Raw genomic sequence first — 19741 nt, forward strand, 5'->3', positions numbered from 1 at the left:
CCCAACATATTCTGCCTGACCAGCAGAGCTGATCCCTTCAAGCCAGTTGTCAGTGTCCTTTCTGTCATCACCCCTGTCATTTACACAGGCTGTGATATCAAACTGATTTCCCAGTCTGTTTTGTACCCACAATTCACAGTTTCTGTATTATTCTCAGTGGTGGAGCTTGAGGTTTTCAGGGTATACAATTATAGTGAAGAAACCTCCTCCTTCCATTACTATAGGCCAGGTCTGGAGAACATGTGGCTCACCAGATATTGTTGGATCTACACTTCCATTATACAGGACAACACCCATCATCCAACAATGCCAGTGGTTAGGTGATAGGAGTTGTAGCACAACAGTATTTAGAGGGCCACAGGTTCCCCAGCTCTGATCGTCTCTTGCTTCAACTTTTCCTGTTGCTTTTCCTTCCCCTTCCCCTTACTGCTAGCCTGAATGGACAGAGTCTCTTGATTCTGTGAACTCCTCATTGTTCTCATGCAACTTCTCAATAACCAGTAATTATTCAGTGGGTGCTTGACAGCTAGGCTTCTGTACAGCTTTATCCCATATAGCAAACATGCCTCTTGTTTTTTCCGGAACAGCTTCCAAGCTCTGCTTCAGGATTGCTTTATAAGGTCATCCGAAAACCTTGTTGTAAAGCCTCCATTTCCTTACAAAGATTATCTTGTGAGTCTTCTGTTCATGGCTGGGCTGCTGCTTAAGGTGAAACAGGAAGTGCTGCCTCTGGCACTGGCCAAGAAGTGATACTAATACCCAGCAAGATCTTTCATGCTCCACAAGATCTCATTGGAAGTTGATGCCAGGGGCAGGGGCAGGTAGGGTGCCCATGGGGTCACCACCTCAAGGGCTTCCACCACTTGAGGCAGCTGCTGCACCCTCCCTCATTTTTTGTGTGTATATATCGTAATGGACGTGAATGCACTCCTATAAGCAGACAGTGGATCCTTATAAATACTTCTGCTTCCCTCCCTCCCCCAAGTATGTATCCCCATTTAGCTAACTTCAGCTATACTTCTCACACTTCTCTGCCTCTGTAAATTCAGAGCTGTCACCCCCTTTGCAGGGCATCTGCCTCCCCAAATACAACTTTCTCATAAAAGGGACCATCCTCATTCTCTGATGAAGCTTAGCATTGCTTTGTCAAAGGTGCTGGCTAATAATCATTCACAGTGATGCAACTCACAGCAATAAAAATAAATAAATAATTTTAAACATTGCAAAAGGTTATCACCAGAGAAAAATACTTATCTCCAGTACTGTTCTTGGTTGTTTTAAAGGTGCATCAAAACTAAATTTGTGCTTACCTTTTACTGTTATTGTAAAATCTTGTGTCAGTGTCAACAGGAAGAAAACACTGTGCAACTGCAGCTTCTAAGCCAGTCAGGTATTGTAGCCAGTAAAAAAAATCTCTGCTTGAAATTCATGTGAAACACGTACTGCAAGACAAAGCTTCTGACAATTTGTGCAGTGGTTCTGTAGTCCAAAGAATCCAGAGAGAATTAAAGTCTAGACTCAGTCATTTTTCAAGCTTGGAGGTGGGGAATAAACAACAGATCAGATATGTCCATTGTGGACCAGAGGAAGCATTGAATCAAGGATGCTCTTGCTAGTTTGTGTATTGGGAAGAAGCCTGTAATAACAGCAGCAGCAGCCACGGCAGCACGAAGAAATCAAACACAAAAAGGGTATTTCACTAGTCACAGAAATAAGATTCTTCTATTTGAGATTATTTTTTAAGTTTAGAACAGGTAATATAAAATCTTCAAGTAGGAAATAATTCATCTCAGTAGAGATGCATTATAGTACCATAGGGATGAGAACACAGACATTTGGTAATTATATATTCAGCTGAAACAGAAGGGATTGATTTACTTAAAGGAAACACACACACACACACACACACACACACACACACAATTTCATCAGTCGCAAGGGCACTTTTAACAACATTGCTTGGCTGAATGATTTTTCTACCTATTCTCTTTTTCTGGGGCTGGAGAGTAAAGAGGAATGGACAGTGTCTCAGAGGAAATGACAAGACAGTCTGAAGCTTGGTGAGACCATATACTGAGTGTTTTCTGCTGTCCTCTTCATGCAGTGCTGTGGGTTGGCACACCGGCGTCGAGTACGGGTTTCGTATGTAAGTTTCTGATTGTTTTAGAATGGTGATGATTGTGGAGGTGAACATAGTATATTTGATAGTGCAGTTTACTTTATGCAGATGCTTTATGAGATGTTTGTTGGATGAAAGACTAATGAGCAATGGCTTTCTTGCACAGAGCTTAAGAACAGTTCTAACAGGTATTTAAAAAAAAATGAATGAAAGAAAGAAAACAAAGCAGTAATTCATAAGGAGCAACACGGAAAAAATACTGGAAGCAACTTGTAGCAAATAACTGACCTTTCTGAGATATTCTATTGACAAAAATGATAGACTTTTAAAAAATACATTTGTATGGCAGTTAGGGGTGTATTTTGTCCAAGTATTTAACAAATATATTAAATTTATTTACAAGCCTAAGTGTCAGCTATAGACATGTATAGCAGCTACCACCAGCTGCTTAGTGTGGGAAATTCTTCCTTTTTTTCATTTTACCTCAATGTAAACATCAGCATGGTGGCAAAAGTATGGCATAAATGTTAATCGGTTTCTGGTGTTTTCTAGAGCATAGTATATAAGTCCTGATGGTTTTTCCATACCTGTATTGCAAAAAAGCTGTTTGAATGTTAGCTCTTGCTGTGAAATTTAGCAATAAAACTGATATATTAGAAGAAATAGAAGGACTGAATGTTAATTGAAATGTGCTGAAGATGCACTTAGCTGATGTAATAAGTCTCCTAAGTGATGCATTATGCTTCAGCAGTTCTTTTCTGGTTTACTGTGCAGATGTTACAGGAAGCAGAAGGCTTATACGATGTGGCCAAGCTTATAGAGTTGAATTGCTTAAAGTAGCAATTGGCCTATAATGGTTGGGGAGGGAGATGTATTTTTGTGATGCAGTGTGTTTCTCTGTGACATACAGTGGATGTGTGTGTTTTTCTATTTTGATTTAACATTGTATGGCAAACAAAACCCAAGATAGCTAAGAAGGGTTTTCTGTAGCTTCTTTTAATTTCATTTTCACTTCTCGTTTTCTTGGTGATGCAACAGTTGACATAATGAATTGCTTTACTAATGGAATAGCACACACTGCAATCCTATAATGTTGGCACTCTGTCTCCTTTAGAATATGAGTAAGCAACAGAAAATATATGATACAGTTGGAACACAAGAGTCATACTACTGTGTAAAAATAAGTCAATAATTTTGATGTATACAAGGCAAATATTGTGGCATCAACTTTCATTTATTAGTAGCAAATAGTATTATTTGCTTTCATTTATTGGTAGCAAATAACTTTCATTTATTAGTAGCAAATAGTATTATTATATTATTATAGTAATATTAGTAGGCCCACATATATTTATGAACAATCTAAAACAACACAGGCATACTTGAGAATAAGAAATTCATTGCTTTAATAACTATGTGTTCTACTAATTAAGTTTTAGCTTTGTAGCATTTAATGTTGAACACATAATTGTTAGTTTCTCATGGAAGCTGTTTCTGGGGATCTATCAAGCAAGACATAGGTCAATATTCAGGCAGCTGGCTGAAACTGAGATGCTTATCTCATAGGAAACAGATTTCAGAATTTCACCAAAAGTTGCATTCCACACACTGTTTCAGAGCCAAAAAGGATCAGACTTGATGTTGGCAATGGGAAAGTCTAAGGATGAGTTGAAACAGCAGCCCTTATGGGCACTGATAACTATCTGGGTTGCAGTCTTGGAATTTATCCTAAACACTTGCAAAGAGTCATCCCATCAAGCACTATGAAGCTTTCATTTCTGAAGTTCCTACCTAAATCTGAGTTTCATGTTTCTCAGTTGTATTTTCATCATAATTGGTGCCTAAGTCAAGATAATTTTTCATATGTTTTGAATTCATTTCATAAATCTTACTCCATTACCTCCCCCCCCAAAAAAAACGAATACTAGAAAAAGAATGTACTAGCCAGCTTGTATATTCTCTGTAGGCCTGCCATATATTTGGTGAATGAGAAACTGTCACAACTTTCTTTGGGTTGGGATCCTAGGGAACAAGTAGACTCCTGAGCACTCATATTTTGAATGATGAGGCCATGATCAGTTAAGGTGAGTCAGTAAGTCCAGCCTTACATAATCTGAGACAGGACATCCAGAGGTGAGGTGCTGACAAGATAAACCCTGGAACATTCCTTTAGGTTAGGTTCCTCTGAGTCAGACATTGCCTCATCAGCATGTTGATGCCTACTGATGCCTTATAAAAATTAGCTTACCTGATCATTCGGCCCAGACACTGAGGTCCAGTTCAAAGGACCTTCTGGTGGTTCCCTCATTGCAAGAAGTGAGGTTACAGGGAACCAGGCTGAGGGCCTTCTTGGTAGTGGCATCAACCCTGTGGAATGACCTTCCCTGAGATGTCAAAGAGATAAAATTGTAGAACTTTCCATAGACATCTGAAGGCAGCCCTGTATAGGGAAACTTTTAATGTCTGGTATTTTGTTGTGTTTTTTTTGTATTCTGTTGGAAGCCACTTAGAATGGCTGCGGCAGCCCAGTCAGATGGGCAGGGTACAAGTAATAAATTAGTATTGGTATTAGTATTATTACCTCCTGCTGATTCTTTCCCTTCTCAAGATACCTGTTTTTAAAACAGTGTTGCCCTGTCCTGGAGCTGCTTACAATAGAGAGGATGAAGGCTCCCAAGGAGGGGTGCCAGAGTTGTTGGGCAAGGTCATATCCTCTGGTCTGGAGTGTCTAGGAATTTTGGGATATGTGGGTGGGTGCTGGCTTCCCCATATTCTGCCAAGACCCCTCTAAACTGGGCTGATTGTTGCTTAAGTACTTAAAGGAACTGTTTTTCCCCTAGTGTGCAGCCAGAAGCCTTTCAGATTGCAACATTTGTTTAGAGGGTGCTCCTCACATAAGCGGGCAGTTGCGTGTAATGAAGAAGGTATCTTTGGTTATGTTTGAAGCAAGAGAAAGAATATGCAAGTAGTTGTGATGAAGCAGCAAAAGAAGCTAATGCTGCTCTAGGCTACATCAACAGTCTAGTCAAAGTACCCCTCTACAGACCGCACCTGGAGTACTGGGTTCCTCCTGGAAAGAAGAAGATTGAGAGGAGATATGAAAGCCATCTTCAAATATCTAAAGTGTTGTCACATGGAAGATGGAACAAGCTTGTTTTCTCCTGCTTCGGAGGGTAGGACCTTAACCAATGGCTTCAAGTTACGAGAGAGGAGATTCTGACTAAGCATCTTGAAAAACTTTTTGACAGGAAGAGATGTTTGACAGTGGAATGCACATCCTCAAAAGATGGTGGACTCTTCTTCCTTGGAGGTTTTAAAGCAGAAATTGGATGGCCATCTGTCATGGATGCTTTTCTTGAGATTCCTACATTGCAGTGGGTTGGACTGAACCTCGGGTTCTCTTCTTTGTTGTTGTTAATCGTGTCCGACTCTTCGTGACCCCATGGACCAGAGCACGCCAGGCACTCCTGTCTTCCACTGCCTCCCACAGTTTAGTCAAACTCATGCTGGTAGCTTCGAGAACACTATCCAACCATCTCGTCCTCTGTCGTCCCCTTCTCCTTGTGCCCTCCATCTTTCCCAACATCAGGGTTTTTTCCAGGGAGTCTTCTCTTCTCATGAGGTGGCCAAAGTATTGGAGGCTCAGCTTCAGGATCTGTTCTTCCAGTGAGCACTCAGGGCTGATTTCCTTAAGAATGGATAGGTTTGATCTTCTTGCAGTCCATCCCCCTATGTGTCTCCTGATGGATGCTCCAGAGGTCAGCAAACAGTTTCTGTTCCAGAGACATGTTGAAAACCAGTCTGAAAGAGATCAACGATTAGTTTCATTCAAGAAAATTTCTAACTAGATTGCCATAACAAGTCAGTGTCCTAGGAATGGAATGTTAGAAATGAGGCGGCGATTATTTAAATCAGATGGTTGTGTAGCTAACTTTTAAGGAAAAGATTACACTAAGGTTTCCTTTAGAACAAGACCTGCTTTCAAAGAGGCATTAATATTCTATTGTCCAGCTAGATAACCCTGACCTGACCTTTTTAAGCAGCCAAGATGGCAAGAGTTAAGAGTGTATGTGGTCCCCTTGCTTCTTCAAATATTCTGTTCCCACCACCAGGCTAAACAACCTGAAGGTTATTCATAGAAACCTGAGTTGAGGGTACATGATAGAAGCTCCCAAGTTGTTGTACATGGGAGTCCAGATTGGAACGGATACAAATGTTTTTGTCACCAAAGTGTTTCAGAAATTGATTGTAACAAGTTTCTGAATACACACTCTCTCTCTCTCTCTCTCTCTCTCTCTCTCTCTCTCTCTCTCTCTCTCTCTGGACTCAGCTGTAAAAGGCCCCTCAATACTGCAAACAACTGCTGGCTGATGCAAAAGTGGTAGAAAAGTTAGGATTCTTTCCTGGTGCTATATGTCCTGAGATGCATCAGACAAGGGGACATTGTCACAGATGTTGAGATTCTCTCAGGATCACCATTCTGGGGAGTAAATGGTATGCAATAAATCTTTATCTTGCCCCAGACACGCATCACTAAGTATATACACTTGACAGAGTACCTGGTGGACAGAAAGTGAGATGGAATCCTGATAGGAATTGCCCCCTTTCTATCATATTTTACAAACTACTATAACATTATTTAGAAACCAAGATCAAGTTTAATGTCTGCTTTTTTGGAGGCTTGAAAAAGATATTGGGTTATATATTGAATGAAGGTGAGTCGTATCAGCCTTAATCCAATTTTGGACTGGAGATATTCAAGGAAACTCAAGGGTACTGGCAACTATGAAATTGATGATACACAATTCTTTCTTCTGACTCAGTGTTAAAACAGTGCTCCATTGTGCCTTGATCATCTGGGTATATGGCACTCCTTGTACTATTACATTAAGATGTTGTGCTTGCCAAAATACTACTTTGGTGATTATATTCTTTCTGTGTATTTTGTACTGTTCTTTTTTACTTCTGTGAATTTGATGAGTTGAATTCCTTATGTAAACCCAGCTAAACTGAATTGTAGAGTCGAACGCACAGCTTTCCTGTATGCAAGTTACTTCTGCCTATGTTTTTATGTCCCATAATAGTCCAGTATCATTGTTCAAAGCTTGGTAATTGATTTGTGTTCTGATTGTTAATGTATAAGGTTGCAATTAAAGGACATATGTGCGTAATCAAAAACTAGAAGAGAAAGCAAATATAAACTTATTGTCACAATCCATAGACTCTTTAAAACCCCACTGCCCACTGGACAATATGAATACAAATAGGGATGAGAAATATAACACCTCAATACTAAGGATTCCTCCCCACCCCCACCCTAAAAAGTAAGGCTGCAAAAGTAAACCACAGAGCCTAGGACTTGCCGATCAGACAGGGTGAGCTCCCGTTGCTCGGTTCCTGCTCCTGCCAACCTAGCAGTTCAAAAGCACGTCAAAGTGCAAGTAGATAAATAGGTACTGCTCCGGCGGGAAGGTAAACGGCGTTTCTGTCCGCTGCTCTGGTTTGCCGGAAGCGGCTTAGTCATGCTGGCCACATGACCCGGAAGCTGTATGCCGGCTCCCTCGACCAATACAGCGCGATGAGCGCCGCAACCCTAGAGTCAGCCACGACTGGACCTAGTGGTCAGGGGTCCCTTTACCTTTACCTTTTTACTTATGAGTAAACATGCAGAAAATTTAACTGCTGGAAGCGAAAGCTAACAAATATTGAGTTCATTTGGATATTATAAAGAGACTCTAGGGCACTTTTCAAACAAAACCATTATCTTAATTTAATACTTTTTTCATATTGATGAAACTGTATAATTTAAGCAGCACTAAGAAAACTGGTATTGATTTTTACCAGTAGAGGAGTATGAAAGCTGTTCAGAATTCCACATTGGACAAGGAACCCACAATGAATATCTGGATAATATAAATATAGTCCAAACTTTTCATAATAGCACACTGAGCAAATGTGTGAATGATAAGTCATAAAATGCAACCAGCAGTCATGTATTCTGGCCTGCCCCGGTGGATTTTCTTATATGAGTAATGATCTAGTATCTGTATTCAGTTTTGTGGTTCAGAAGTTGTGTAGGCCTGTTCCTTCTTTGCTTGGTTATCACATTATCACATAAACTCAAATCCTGAGAGAATTTCCCCCATCAAAAGATTCTGGTTTAAATTCAACATCTTTCCATGATGCAAGTTCCAGCTGCACCAGCAAAAGGTGCACAGGAAGTTTTGTACCGTATTTTTCGCCCTATAGGGCGCACTTTTTCCCCTCCAAAAATGAAGGGGAAATGTGTGTGCGTCCTATGGGGCGAATGCAGGCTTTCGCTGAAGCCTGGAGAGCGAGAGGGGTCGGTGTGCACCGACCCCTCTCGCTCTCCAGGCTTCAGGAGAACCCCAGCGCCAGCCCCACAAGGTCGGGGGAAAGAGGGAGGTGGAACGCCGCCATCCCGCTGTCTCCCGAAGTGGTTTGGAGGCTGACGGCGGGGAGACCCCGCCGCCAGCCCCGCAAGCTCCGGGGACAGCGGGGAGGCACAGCACGTCTTTCTGCTGTCCCCGGACCTGATCTGAAGGCGGGCGGCGGGGAGAAGAGCGCTTCTCCCTGCTGCCAGCCCCACAAGCTCCGGGGACAGCTGGGAGGCGCAGCGCGTCTTCCCGCTGTCCCCGGACTTGGTCTGATGGCAGACGGCGGGGAGAAGAGCGCTTCTCCCCGCTGCCTGCCCTGCAAGCTCCGGGGACAGCTGGGAGGCGCAGCGCGTCTTCCCACTGTCCCCGGACCTGATCTGAAGGCGGGCGGCAGGGAGAAGAGCGCTTCTCCCTGCTGCCTGCCCCACAAGCTCCGGGGACAGCTGGGAGGCGCAGCGCGTCTTCCCACTGTCCCCAGACCTGGTCTGAAGGCGGGCTGCGGGGAGAAGAGCGCTTCTCCCCGCTGCCGGCCCCACAAGCGCCTGGGGGGGAAATAATTTTTTTCCTTTATTTCCCCCCCAAAAAACTTGGTGCATCCTATGGGACGGTATATATGGGAGAATTTTAAAAAGCAAGTGGTCCTCATTGACCTGGAGCGAAAAGATATTGTCATCCAGAGGAGCTCTGGCAGCCTAGATAAAACACTATACCCCCCCCTTTCCTGGAGTAAGGCCCACTGAACTCAATGTGGCTTTCTTCTGAGTAGACAGTTATTTACTAGATGCAAGTGAGCAGCACCAGAAAACCCTGCTCGGCTAGACACCGGGTTAGATTTCACCCTGTGCCTAGCAGAGCCGGGCCGACACTGCAATATCCAAAGGCCCTGATCCACTAGGTGCTGGGGTGTATTACACCCTGCACCTTGCAAAGTCAGGCCTAGGCTGCCACCAGGCCCAGCACTGGCGGCAGCAACAAGCAGTTCTGGCTCGCCCAGCACTACCCATTGCCACCCCATTACTGCAGTTACCTGACCTGGGAATTCTGGATTGTGGGCTCTACTGTTCAAAACAGGAGCAATTGCCCTTTTCCACTGGAAACAAATCAGGACTGCTTCAAGAAAACATACGTGGCAAAAAGGAGCGCTAGGCCCTGGTGGGCTGCCCCCTTACCCGCTTGTGATTGACAAAGTGGATAGCCAGCCAATCAGGATTTTTTAAAAAATGATTTTCCCCCTTCACTTCTCACTTCTCTCTATGGACCCTAGCCTCATGCTGTGGCCCCCCATTTACACAATTTTTACCTGTGCCCCCTCTGGAATATCCTAGACCCCACCGGGGGGCCATAGGGCCCCCAGATGGGAAACATTTATCTATGCCATCTTTAGTCTTCTAATGAAGAATAACCATTGTATGAGATTTCTGCATCATTATGAATTGAAGAAATAAGAATTACTGTCCTTCATTTTTTTAGTACAGGACTTAAAAGTGTCTTAATCTTTTGTGAAAACAAAAAGTGCTCGCACTTCTGGAGTTTGAGAGAATTTCTGGTTTGTTTGTTTGTTTCAATGTGGGTAAATAACACTCCAAGGAGAGCAGGCAGTACATCTGTGGATACTCAAGGGATTTACAGTGGATGTCTTAGAATTCTGACTAGAACATTTCTCATCCAGATCCCAATGGCCTGTTCATTGGAGGATTTTTAATCATCATCAAACCTTTATTGGCATCACATACAAACATTCAGAATAAATAGGCCAGTGCGATCTCGTCACCATTTCAACAGTACAGTAACTTGTCAAAGGGAAGAAGAGGCAAGCAATCTATTTCATCTCTGTGGGTCTCCAGCAAGGGCAGGATCCTGTAGCGTACTTTGGCAACAAAAAAATCAAAACAGAGGAACTTAGCTACTGTCTTGGTGAGCTCCTGGTCTCTCCCCTGTAATAAGAAGTGTATAACCTCTGTCTCTGGTTTCCATGTTGGAATACATAGATGGTCTAGAAATTGTTGGCGGAGATCATCATACATTTTACATTTAAGGACCATGTGAGCTAGAGTTTCCACCAGGTGGGCACTGCATGGGCAGATTCTATCTCCTTTTGCCATACCCGCAAACCTACCCCAAAGAAGGTTAGAAGGATTAGAACTGAATCTAGCCAGCGAAAAAGCCCTTCTTTCTTGCCGGTTAAACAAAAATAGTAAATAATTAAGGTTAAATTGCTGTGCCCAAGAGAGTCGAAAATAAAGAGGGGAACATGTTTTTTCCACAGCTCAGATTAGTTCCTGGCGATCTATGTCCCACAGCCTAATTTTTAACATGGCCTTGGCGATTGGGAAAGCCACAGCACCCAGGAGATCCTCTGAAAGACCGAGTTGGCATATCTTTGTGCAAAACAGTTGTAGCCCTGGGGAAGGGAAGGAGTCTGACAGAACTTCGCTAAGTAAAGTATCTTTGTCTGCTGAAAAATCCTTAAGCTTAGATTTGCTCTTGCAAAGCTGCCTCTTCTTCCTCCCCCAAAGCGCTGGGACTGGACAGTGCTGCTAAAATCATTCCCTTTGATTACAAGCTGGAGCTGTCAGTCTTCCTTCCCACTCCCGGAGTTTCTTTGTGTATATTTTATTACATATATAAATATATATTTTCTTCAATAACACCTTATGTTGTGGAACCCAAGTCAGTGGTTTCACTTAACCTAGATACTAAAGTTTGGATTTTGCAAGCTTTTTCTTCACCTTCCACCCACCACATTAGGATATTGACAGTAAAATGTAGACACATGGTTTTTCACAGATACTTGTCCTCAACTTTTTAGAATGTCTGAATTGCTGAGTCACGTGAAGTTATTCAAGGGTCTCAGCTTTGACTTGTGCTCATATTGTAAAAGCCCACCTGGCCTCATAGGTACCTCAGACCCCTCCCAAGCAATCACTCTGGCTTGTTATTCAGGATTACTAGGACTCTTTTGCACACCTGTGTCGTCTTTGTTTTCTAACAATGATCTTATTTTATATATTGCATTTTCTCTGCACAGAGTGAAATCTGCAGGTTTTTATGATCCTGACACATGCATGTAGTGGTTAGGAACTTTTTTTTTTTTTTTGCAAGCCAGTCACTTTTTATGTAACTTTTTTTTTAACCAGTTAATCAGAAAATTAGCTATCTAATGTAATGTTTTGTCCAGAACCATTAAGGTGTGGCATTGGTTTCTTAGCTGCTCTCTGGCCTAGGTTTTAAATTGTTGAGGTTATAAAGATGCCTGAGAGCAAACATCAACAACAATTTTGTAGTTACCTTCCTGTAAACAGAGATTGAGAATTGTCATTAAGTCTTGCTACCTTCTGAAATGGGGGTGTATCATATGGAAACATATGTGGTTCCAACTGGGGTCAAAATGATCCCCAAAGCAGAAATATGAAGTACTGCTCAATGTGGAAATAGCTACAATGCAAAAAGCAAAAAACAACACGCAAACAAACCATGGTTTTGCTGGGCCACAGTGAAGTTTTTGTGACACTCAGCAAAAATTCAGATTTGCAAAAGGGTTTGAATGAGTGTGGGGTACTATTGACTCATAAAACCATTGGCTGGGGTAATAAACATACCCTAATGGCAAAATCCAATTCATTCCTGGGATACTTTGTCACACGTGGTTTTTTTGTTTCCAGAAGGAAAATCATACCCAAGCTGAAATTTGGGGAAATTGTACAGGTGACAATTTAGGGCAATGTCCTAGAAATAACCCCCTGTAGGTCTGCTTACAAATTGTACAATTAAAAGTGCACAATTAAAAATGCAGCTGTGGTAAATGACATATACAGTATATTATACCACACACATTGTTTCATTACATTCTATAGTCATGTTTACTTGCTTCCCATTGAAGTAAATGAGAAACTAGAATTACTTTCACAATTTTGCAACATTAGAACTATATTATCCAAAGTTACTGAAATGGTTATTAATGTGTATTTTATTTGGCTTAGTAATATAACGTTCAGAACCTTTAACTAATGAGTAAAAATTTTCAAAGAATACATATTAAAGCATATAGTCCTAATCATTTACAAACTAGTAAATAATCACTTCAATCTCTCAGGGAGATAATGCTTTAAATCATGTACTTAAAGCCCTTAGAATATTAGTGACAAAATGCGAAACATTTAAATTCTGCAGTGTGTTTTGATTTTCAATGCTTCCTTGTAAATCTTCAGAAGCTTTGCTGAAGTGTTCCAACTATAAGACAATTCAGATGTATTTTTGTCTTTCTCTTTAAAAGAAACCACAAATCTAGCTTGCCCATGGCTCTGAAAATGGATTGTTCCAAATGCAGTAATGTTGTGAGTTGAAGCATAAATGGTTTTCAAATGGTACTGGCCTGTTTGCTGAGTGAGAAGGCAGAGGTCTTCTTGTATAATCCGATTTCAATCAGCTCACGCTAATCACTACTGATAGTTGCAAAATTTAGCCTGGATCGGCTTTGGTAATCTAGATTGACAAGAGGTAAAAGTAAAGGGACAGAAGGACAGAGATACAAAAGGAAAGAAGCAGGGAGTCTGATCTTTCAGTTTTTGTTCTCCCTTCTAGGGCTTCTCTTTAAACAAATGCTGATTGGTTGTTAGGTTACCAGTCTTTTCACAGTGGAGATACATCAACAACAGGTGCACTATGAGGCTCTGAATCAGCAGCAGCAGCCGCTGGGTAGGGAGAATGCGCAGAAGGTAGCAACAGGTATATACAGTGTACCTGCTTCTATACATTATTTATGGAAACTGAGATCTTAATTCTTTTTATATGTCAGTAGATTCCTGGAGTTCAGAAATATTCAAGCATAGCAAATCTTAATCAATGCTACCGGAAACCAAACTCTTCAAGGTCTTCCGAAGGCTACTTGATCTCAGTCTCAGTATTTATTTCTTAATTCTCGGGTAAGCTCTAGCCTCAAAGCTTTTATTAATCGGGTGAAGCATTTTTAGAGCTAAAGGAGGACAACTGCACTTCAATATTGTGTGCTTTTGATTTAGATTTTTTGACCATTCTGTCAACTTTTTGTATATACCGAAAGTACAGATTTTTTTTTCTTTCTGTGAGCATTTCTCATTTTTTCTTTATTTCTGGCTGGATGAAACACTAAGGAGAAAAATGGCTTTTTTAATTGTTTCCTTGCATGATACTCGCTGCGCCTGTATCGTCTTGGCTAAGGGACTTTATACATTTGGGTAACAGAGAGACTTGGATTACCCCTCCATCAGATTTCACATGCTGGTGGGACTGTTGTTGGCCATCTCAGCACTGCATGTTGCCATGCTAAAGACACCCAAGGGTAAAAATGTGTCCTGGGTAAGTACAAGTAGGTTACCAAAAATGTTCTTCTAAATGCATATTGCTAATTAAGAATTGTAGTAAATAAAGATTATCTGTGTAGCATGTTGTTTTCGTTAGCTATTTTGGGACCCAATTCTAGAGTAAGTAATGATGACCTATTTTAAAGTCAGTCTCACACTATTATATAATCGTGTCCACACACAGCCTGCTGTCAAAAAAATAAATAAAACACTTTGTGGTATTTCACAAAGACTATGCCATATCACATAATATGCAATACATATTTTTATTTGTAGTTGTTTCAGAGCTAATGCATATATCCCCTTTTGTATGGCATTTACTCTGTTAGTAATCCAGCAACCCTGGCCTAGTATCTGTCATATCTTCACAGTATGTAGTGTAGTAGGGCAGTGGCTATGTTTATCATTTCCTTGTTAGTGTCTAGTACATATTTTCTTACCTTTGAAGTACCTCTGGTCACTGCTTAAATGAATTTATTTAGACATAAAATCAGCAGTTGCCTCTTGGCCCCTTGATTGTTCTTCCTCAGTACTGTATAACATACACTGCTTAGAAAGAATATTCTCACTGAGAGAATAGTGCCGCATCAGTTACTGCATATTGCTGCTATATCTAGGTATTTATTTCATTAAAAGAATGACATGTGTAGTACAAGATGAGAAGGTTCTGCACATGTGAGAGAGCGCGGATAGTGATGGAATCTGCTGCTAACAATAACCACATTCTACAGCAGGGATCTGTACATGTGCAGATCTTCCTCCCACTGTGCTACAGTCTTGCAAAGTACATATCTATAGCAGAGGTTGCAGCATATGAGGAAAAAAGTTGTTTATCTTCCAATGGGGCATTCATTGGCCTGAATCCTTACCTGCATTCACTTCAGGCTAGGATAGTGTTGTTGCTCTTACCTGGAAATGTCACACTTCCAGACCTTTTTCAAGGACCTGAGAGGATCTTAAGTAGGTCAGGCTTGCTGTGGCTTCCTGGTTCCAGAAAGCAGAACAGGAACCATATTGATTGCTGGAACCTGAAGGCCACTGAACAGTCAGCTAATCAACATCCCCTTATTCCCTGTCAGCCAAGGGACATGGCTTGTAAGCAAGGATATATAATTAATTCAGCATTCCTTCACCTTGATTGTACAGCTGCTGAACAAAAATGAAGAGTGGTAAGGGAAATCAATGGAAATTTCAAGTTCTTCGAAAGGAAATGATATTTTTTATTGTTAAATAACATTTATACTATTTAGACAGTACCTCTCCCAGCATCATTATTTTGGCAACATATGGCATATGGTGCAGGAGAAGCATGGATTAGAAGTTCTAAAAATAGTAACTACCAACACTAAATATTTACGCTTGGACTCTATATACACTCGTTTTACTGAAGAGTACAATAATGACAGTTAGCTGGGACCAAAATCCGAGGATAGGGTTACAGTGGCTGGCATATTTGATGTGCATTTATAAGTCTGCGTGTTTATGTACCATACCTCTTGTTAACGTTTCTACAAGCATTCCATAATGTTAAGTGCTGAATTGGTAACTAAATTACAAATTAGCTAAGTATGGGAAAGAGAAAGTGTTTGGTTGTTCATTGCATGGAGGTGAGATGAAATAGATGGACTGGAGCATGAGTTCTATAGTCCCTGAAAGGGACATTAATCCGTTTATGTAACTGTTGATCTCTGTTCCTTATGACATGCATATCTTTCCCATTCACACCCCTCCCCTTCATTATGTCACTACTGTGTTTCGAGCACCAGACAGTGGAAATAACAGTCCTCTGTTATGGAGGGTGGGGAATTAAAATAATTAAGAATTAGCAAAACGTAATTCTGTATAAACATACACATATGCAAACATTATTAAATTTTGGTAAGAACAAAAGTAATCTGAAACCATAGAAATATGATGTTATAGCTTCTGCTCAGTTAGCAGTTTCCCTCTATGGTTTGTTTCTTTATTTTAATGGATATTGCATTTGGAGGATCAGACTCTCAGCCAGGACTTTCTTCCATTGCATTACATTGTTTGAGAAGGTTTACTCAATATATGGGAAAAGTCTGTGTACAGAATTAAGGCTAGAGTGCAGTCATGTTATTTATGTAGAGATGTAAAGGTTTGCTTAAACGGTTATGTTATAGTTTGCTTTTATATCGCATACCATCCTGCATAATCAGTGGGGCAGATACTGCAGGTATTTACAAGTAAATTTATTGGATCCATATTTAATCATATTTAGAATAGTTGAACTCTATGCAACATAGCTTAAGTTTCTTTGATTTCAGTGATGAACTCATACTATGACTGTTGTTAAATCCAAACCAATATTGCAGCACAGATGTATTTAGTTGTTTGTACTGAGGCTCAGACCAATATATTGTAGAATTTGAATCTAACTTCTTTCTTTCTTAGTATAATATATTAATGCTAACATCACTCTTCATTGCTTTTGTCCAGAACATCGTCTTTCAATTTCTCTTAAACTTATAACTAGACTTGCTTTTTTATAGTCCCCTTGCTCTGTGGTCATTCCTGCATCTATTCTACATTCACTTAAGTCTTCCTCTACTCAATCTCCATTTTTTGGTGCCTTTAAATGGTTTTAAGTGTTTTCAGTGCTGTTTTTAAGAGGGTTATTTAATAAATTCATTGTGTGGTTTTTTTGTTGTTGTATTTGTTTTCGTTTATGCTGTGAACTGCCTTAGTCCTGCATTGGGAGAAAGGTGGGATAATATTTTTTTTAAAAAAAATTCAAGGCAAAAGTTTGTCACTAGAACCACACAAATTGGACTTGCAGTAGTGTGCTGTATTATGGAACGCTCTAGCTCAGGGTTCCAGCCAGCCACTTCATACTTTCCCCTATCACATGTTCTGTATACTGTGACCACATAGCATGCTCAGATCTCAGTTTAGGAGGGAGTTCCTCCTTAGGTTGTATTTGGTGAGGGAGGGCTTTCTGGATTTTTCTGCTTTTGGCTGCAGTCCTGCCAGCACACACCAACCAAATTCATATTAGAGAGAGTGGATAAATGCAGTGTATAAAAGCCAAATCTGTTAACTGAAATACCCAGAGGAAAAAGCAACAATATCCTCATGTGTATTTATTAACCTATATTAATTATTTGTTCCATAATTTTCTTAACTTGAACAATTCTATTTGCTAAGTAAAACCTATTTGCTAAATAAAATCACACAATCTAGCCAGGCAGAAAATACATATACAAAGCATAGCTAGGAATTAAAACAGAATATAATTGACAAATATAGAAAAAGTTATCATTTCACAGGCTCCAAGGTACACACAGGTTGCACTCACACTCAAATTAAGTGGGGAATGTTCAAGCCCAAAACTTTCACAGGCATGTCTTTGTAGTGCTAAAGTTTTGCAGATGTTTGATAGCACTTTGAAGTCCCTCCAACTGGGGATTCAAGGCAAAGCATCACCTGACATCATTATGATGTCAAATGATTGACAGGTTTAGCCTGCTAGTTATTGGGGAGAGGTTCCCAAACCCTCATGGTAGTGTGTCATGCAAATGCAGTGATAGAGTTATCTTCCTTTCCAGCAAGGGCTTTCACATTAGCTGCAATATTATGGGGCAGTTCTGCAAGTTTAATAGTGTGCAGAAGCTTTATTGTATCGGTTAGGGACCAAAATAGATGATACTTTTGCTTCATATCTATGACATTAAGTGCATTTTTAAAAAAGACGTATTGCCAGTTCAGGGCCCCTAGTCCAGATCAGGGTGACTTTAGCCTTTGTCATTTGCTATGCAATGAGTACAAAAGTGTGGAGGTGCAAAGTGGTTCTTGGTGCATAATTTGGATGAAGGTATTTAATCTTAATGAGTGCTAATGTGTTGGTGATTGTGGTGCCTTAAATTATTTTAGTTATAAAAATATTAGTATACTGCCGTGTCTCTCATATATGCAGTTTGCAACAAGAAAACATTACACCACATAATAAAAAAAAACAATAAAAACTTAACAGCAGACATCAATTGACCATTGTGGAAGCATATGTTCTTAACTGCCTGCATAGGCCCGGCAGAATAGAAAAGTTTTTAATAGATCTTTAGAAGCTGGCCTTAGGCATAGATTGATGCAAGAGTGATGCACAAAGCTATTCCTGTCATTAGGAACAAGTGGACAGCTTTCCATTTCTTCAGAGAACTACAGACATTATGGCAGCTTTGTTCCCTGGGTGGTTGGAATGCTCATAAACGACATTACACACCTCAACAACATAATTCTGTCAGAATCTTCATCATCTCAAACACAGTGCAATTATACATACAGTATATAGTTTTAAAACTATGTGAAAGAGTTATTTTATAATAAAAGACCAGCATCAAATATCTTACTTGATAATTCTGTCTGATATAACTATGCCTCTGACTGCTGTTGTTGAACAGTCTTCTGTCATCAAGTGCAAATATATTTATTTTATTCTTGTATTGTAAGGCTTGGTTCACACAGTTCCATCTTGAAGTCCTAAATTATAATCCACTAATAGTAAACGGAAATCTATTTATATCTGCTGTGCCACATGCCTATTTTAGTATGGAAACAAGCCATACTTCAAGCATGAAATTTCTGTTTGATTTTCTACATATCATACCCTTGGGATATAGTAACAAATCAGTGCTTTTCTACTTAGTATCTCAAAACAAAAATAAATAGTGAAGAATATTATGCAAAATGCAAAACATACTAGCCTTTTCTAATGTACAAATTGATTCAGTTCTGAAGTGCCAAATGGACAGAGCCTGTTTAGACAAATGGAGAAGTGAACTAGCTGGTCTTGCAAAAATGTAACAAGACATAAATAGGAACTTTTTTTAAAAAAAGACACGAGTAGGAACTTAAAAAAAAACTTTTAAAAAACTTTTATTTTTAAAGAAATAAAAACAAATACATTTTTGTTGATGAAAGAATATCCAGGCATTGAGTTACACTAAACTGTAACCTAAAATTTCTATTCTTCTGTATTGCAAATGCATGTATGATCATCACAGATTGAAGCCAAGTGCATGCAGAAGAAACATCCCCTGCAGAAAAATCTTAGGTTACTTCATTGTGTAAATGAAATTGCACTTACACCACTGAAATAATTAAATAACAGTGTCAGTTTTCAGTTTCTTTAAGAATAAATTTAATGGCCAGCAAAACCCGGTATTACTTATTATTCCTTAAGAAATTATTCAAATATGGCATATGAATATGTCATTGTAATTTATGAAGTAGCTATCTTTTAGCTTTTGAAACCTTCCCAGTTAGGTCTGTTATATGTTTTTCCTCTTTGGATTTCTAACACTGTATTTCACAGTTTCTAGTCAGAGAGGATTTAGGGTCCATTCATGCCATATTTTCTTTACTGTTATTGCAATATCTCACTTGTGCACAACATTATGCCATCATCAGCCCATTGTTCTCTGGTAATTTCTGCTCTTCGGGCAATTTTTTCAAAATATATTTTGCGATTATTATTTTTTATTGAACTGTCACTTTGCTACTTTTGATGGCACTGTCAAAGAATGTGCTATGCAAACTTTGATTGAGGGAGTAGCCTTAACCTGCTATACTGGTCTGGCATCTTTCTGCCCCACCATCACCTTCTCTTTTGGCAAGGAGGCAGGGCAGGAGGGGTCTTTGGGGGGGGATTGTTTTCCATTTCCGGACCTCCACTGATCAGACCAGATGATCAACCATTCAATGATACATTTCAGTCCTCTTGAATTAGCATGATCTTTTTTTACAAAAGAGACACCCCCCCCCAAAAAAACCACTATCAGCTCACAGATTACATCTGTGCTGTCACAGACTGTACTGTAAGAATCAGGGATCCAGTGCTACCATATTGCAAAAACATTGATCCA

The 19741-nt window shown here is 40.0% G+C and overlaps 1 protein-coding gene across 6 annotated transcripts in view; it reads left to right on the forward strand.

The window, feature by feature from the left end:
* The window catches only part of CACNB2 (calcium voltage-gated channel auxiliary subunit beta 2), a 122438-nt gene that overhangs the window by 23918 nt on the left and 78779 nt on the right, over window positions 1-19741 (forward strand). Inside the window, exon 1 of one of the 6 annotated variants that reach the window (XM_083579620.1) lies at window positions 1996-2146. The exons of 3 other annotated variants lie outside the window; for them this stretch is intronic. In XM_083579620.1, coding sequence (XP_083435746.1) covers window positions 2099-2146 — 48 coding nt within the window. In that variant the 5' untranslated portion in view covers window positions 1996-2098. Of the gene's footprint in view, window positions 1-1995; window positions 2147-13800; window positions 13852-19741 lie in introns of those variants that run through there. 2 more of the 6 variants (XM_083579623.1, XM_083579617.1) reach the window with 2 other exon arrangements.

This window comes from Podarcis filfolensis (genome assembly GCF_964270895.1).
Source record: "Podarcis filfolensis genome assembly, chromosome: 12".
In the NCBI taxonomy this organism is placed as follows: Eukaryota; Metazoa; Chordata; class Lepidosauria; order Squamata; family Lacertidae; genus Podarcis; species Podarcis filfolensis.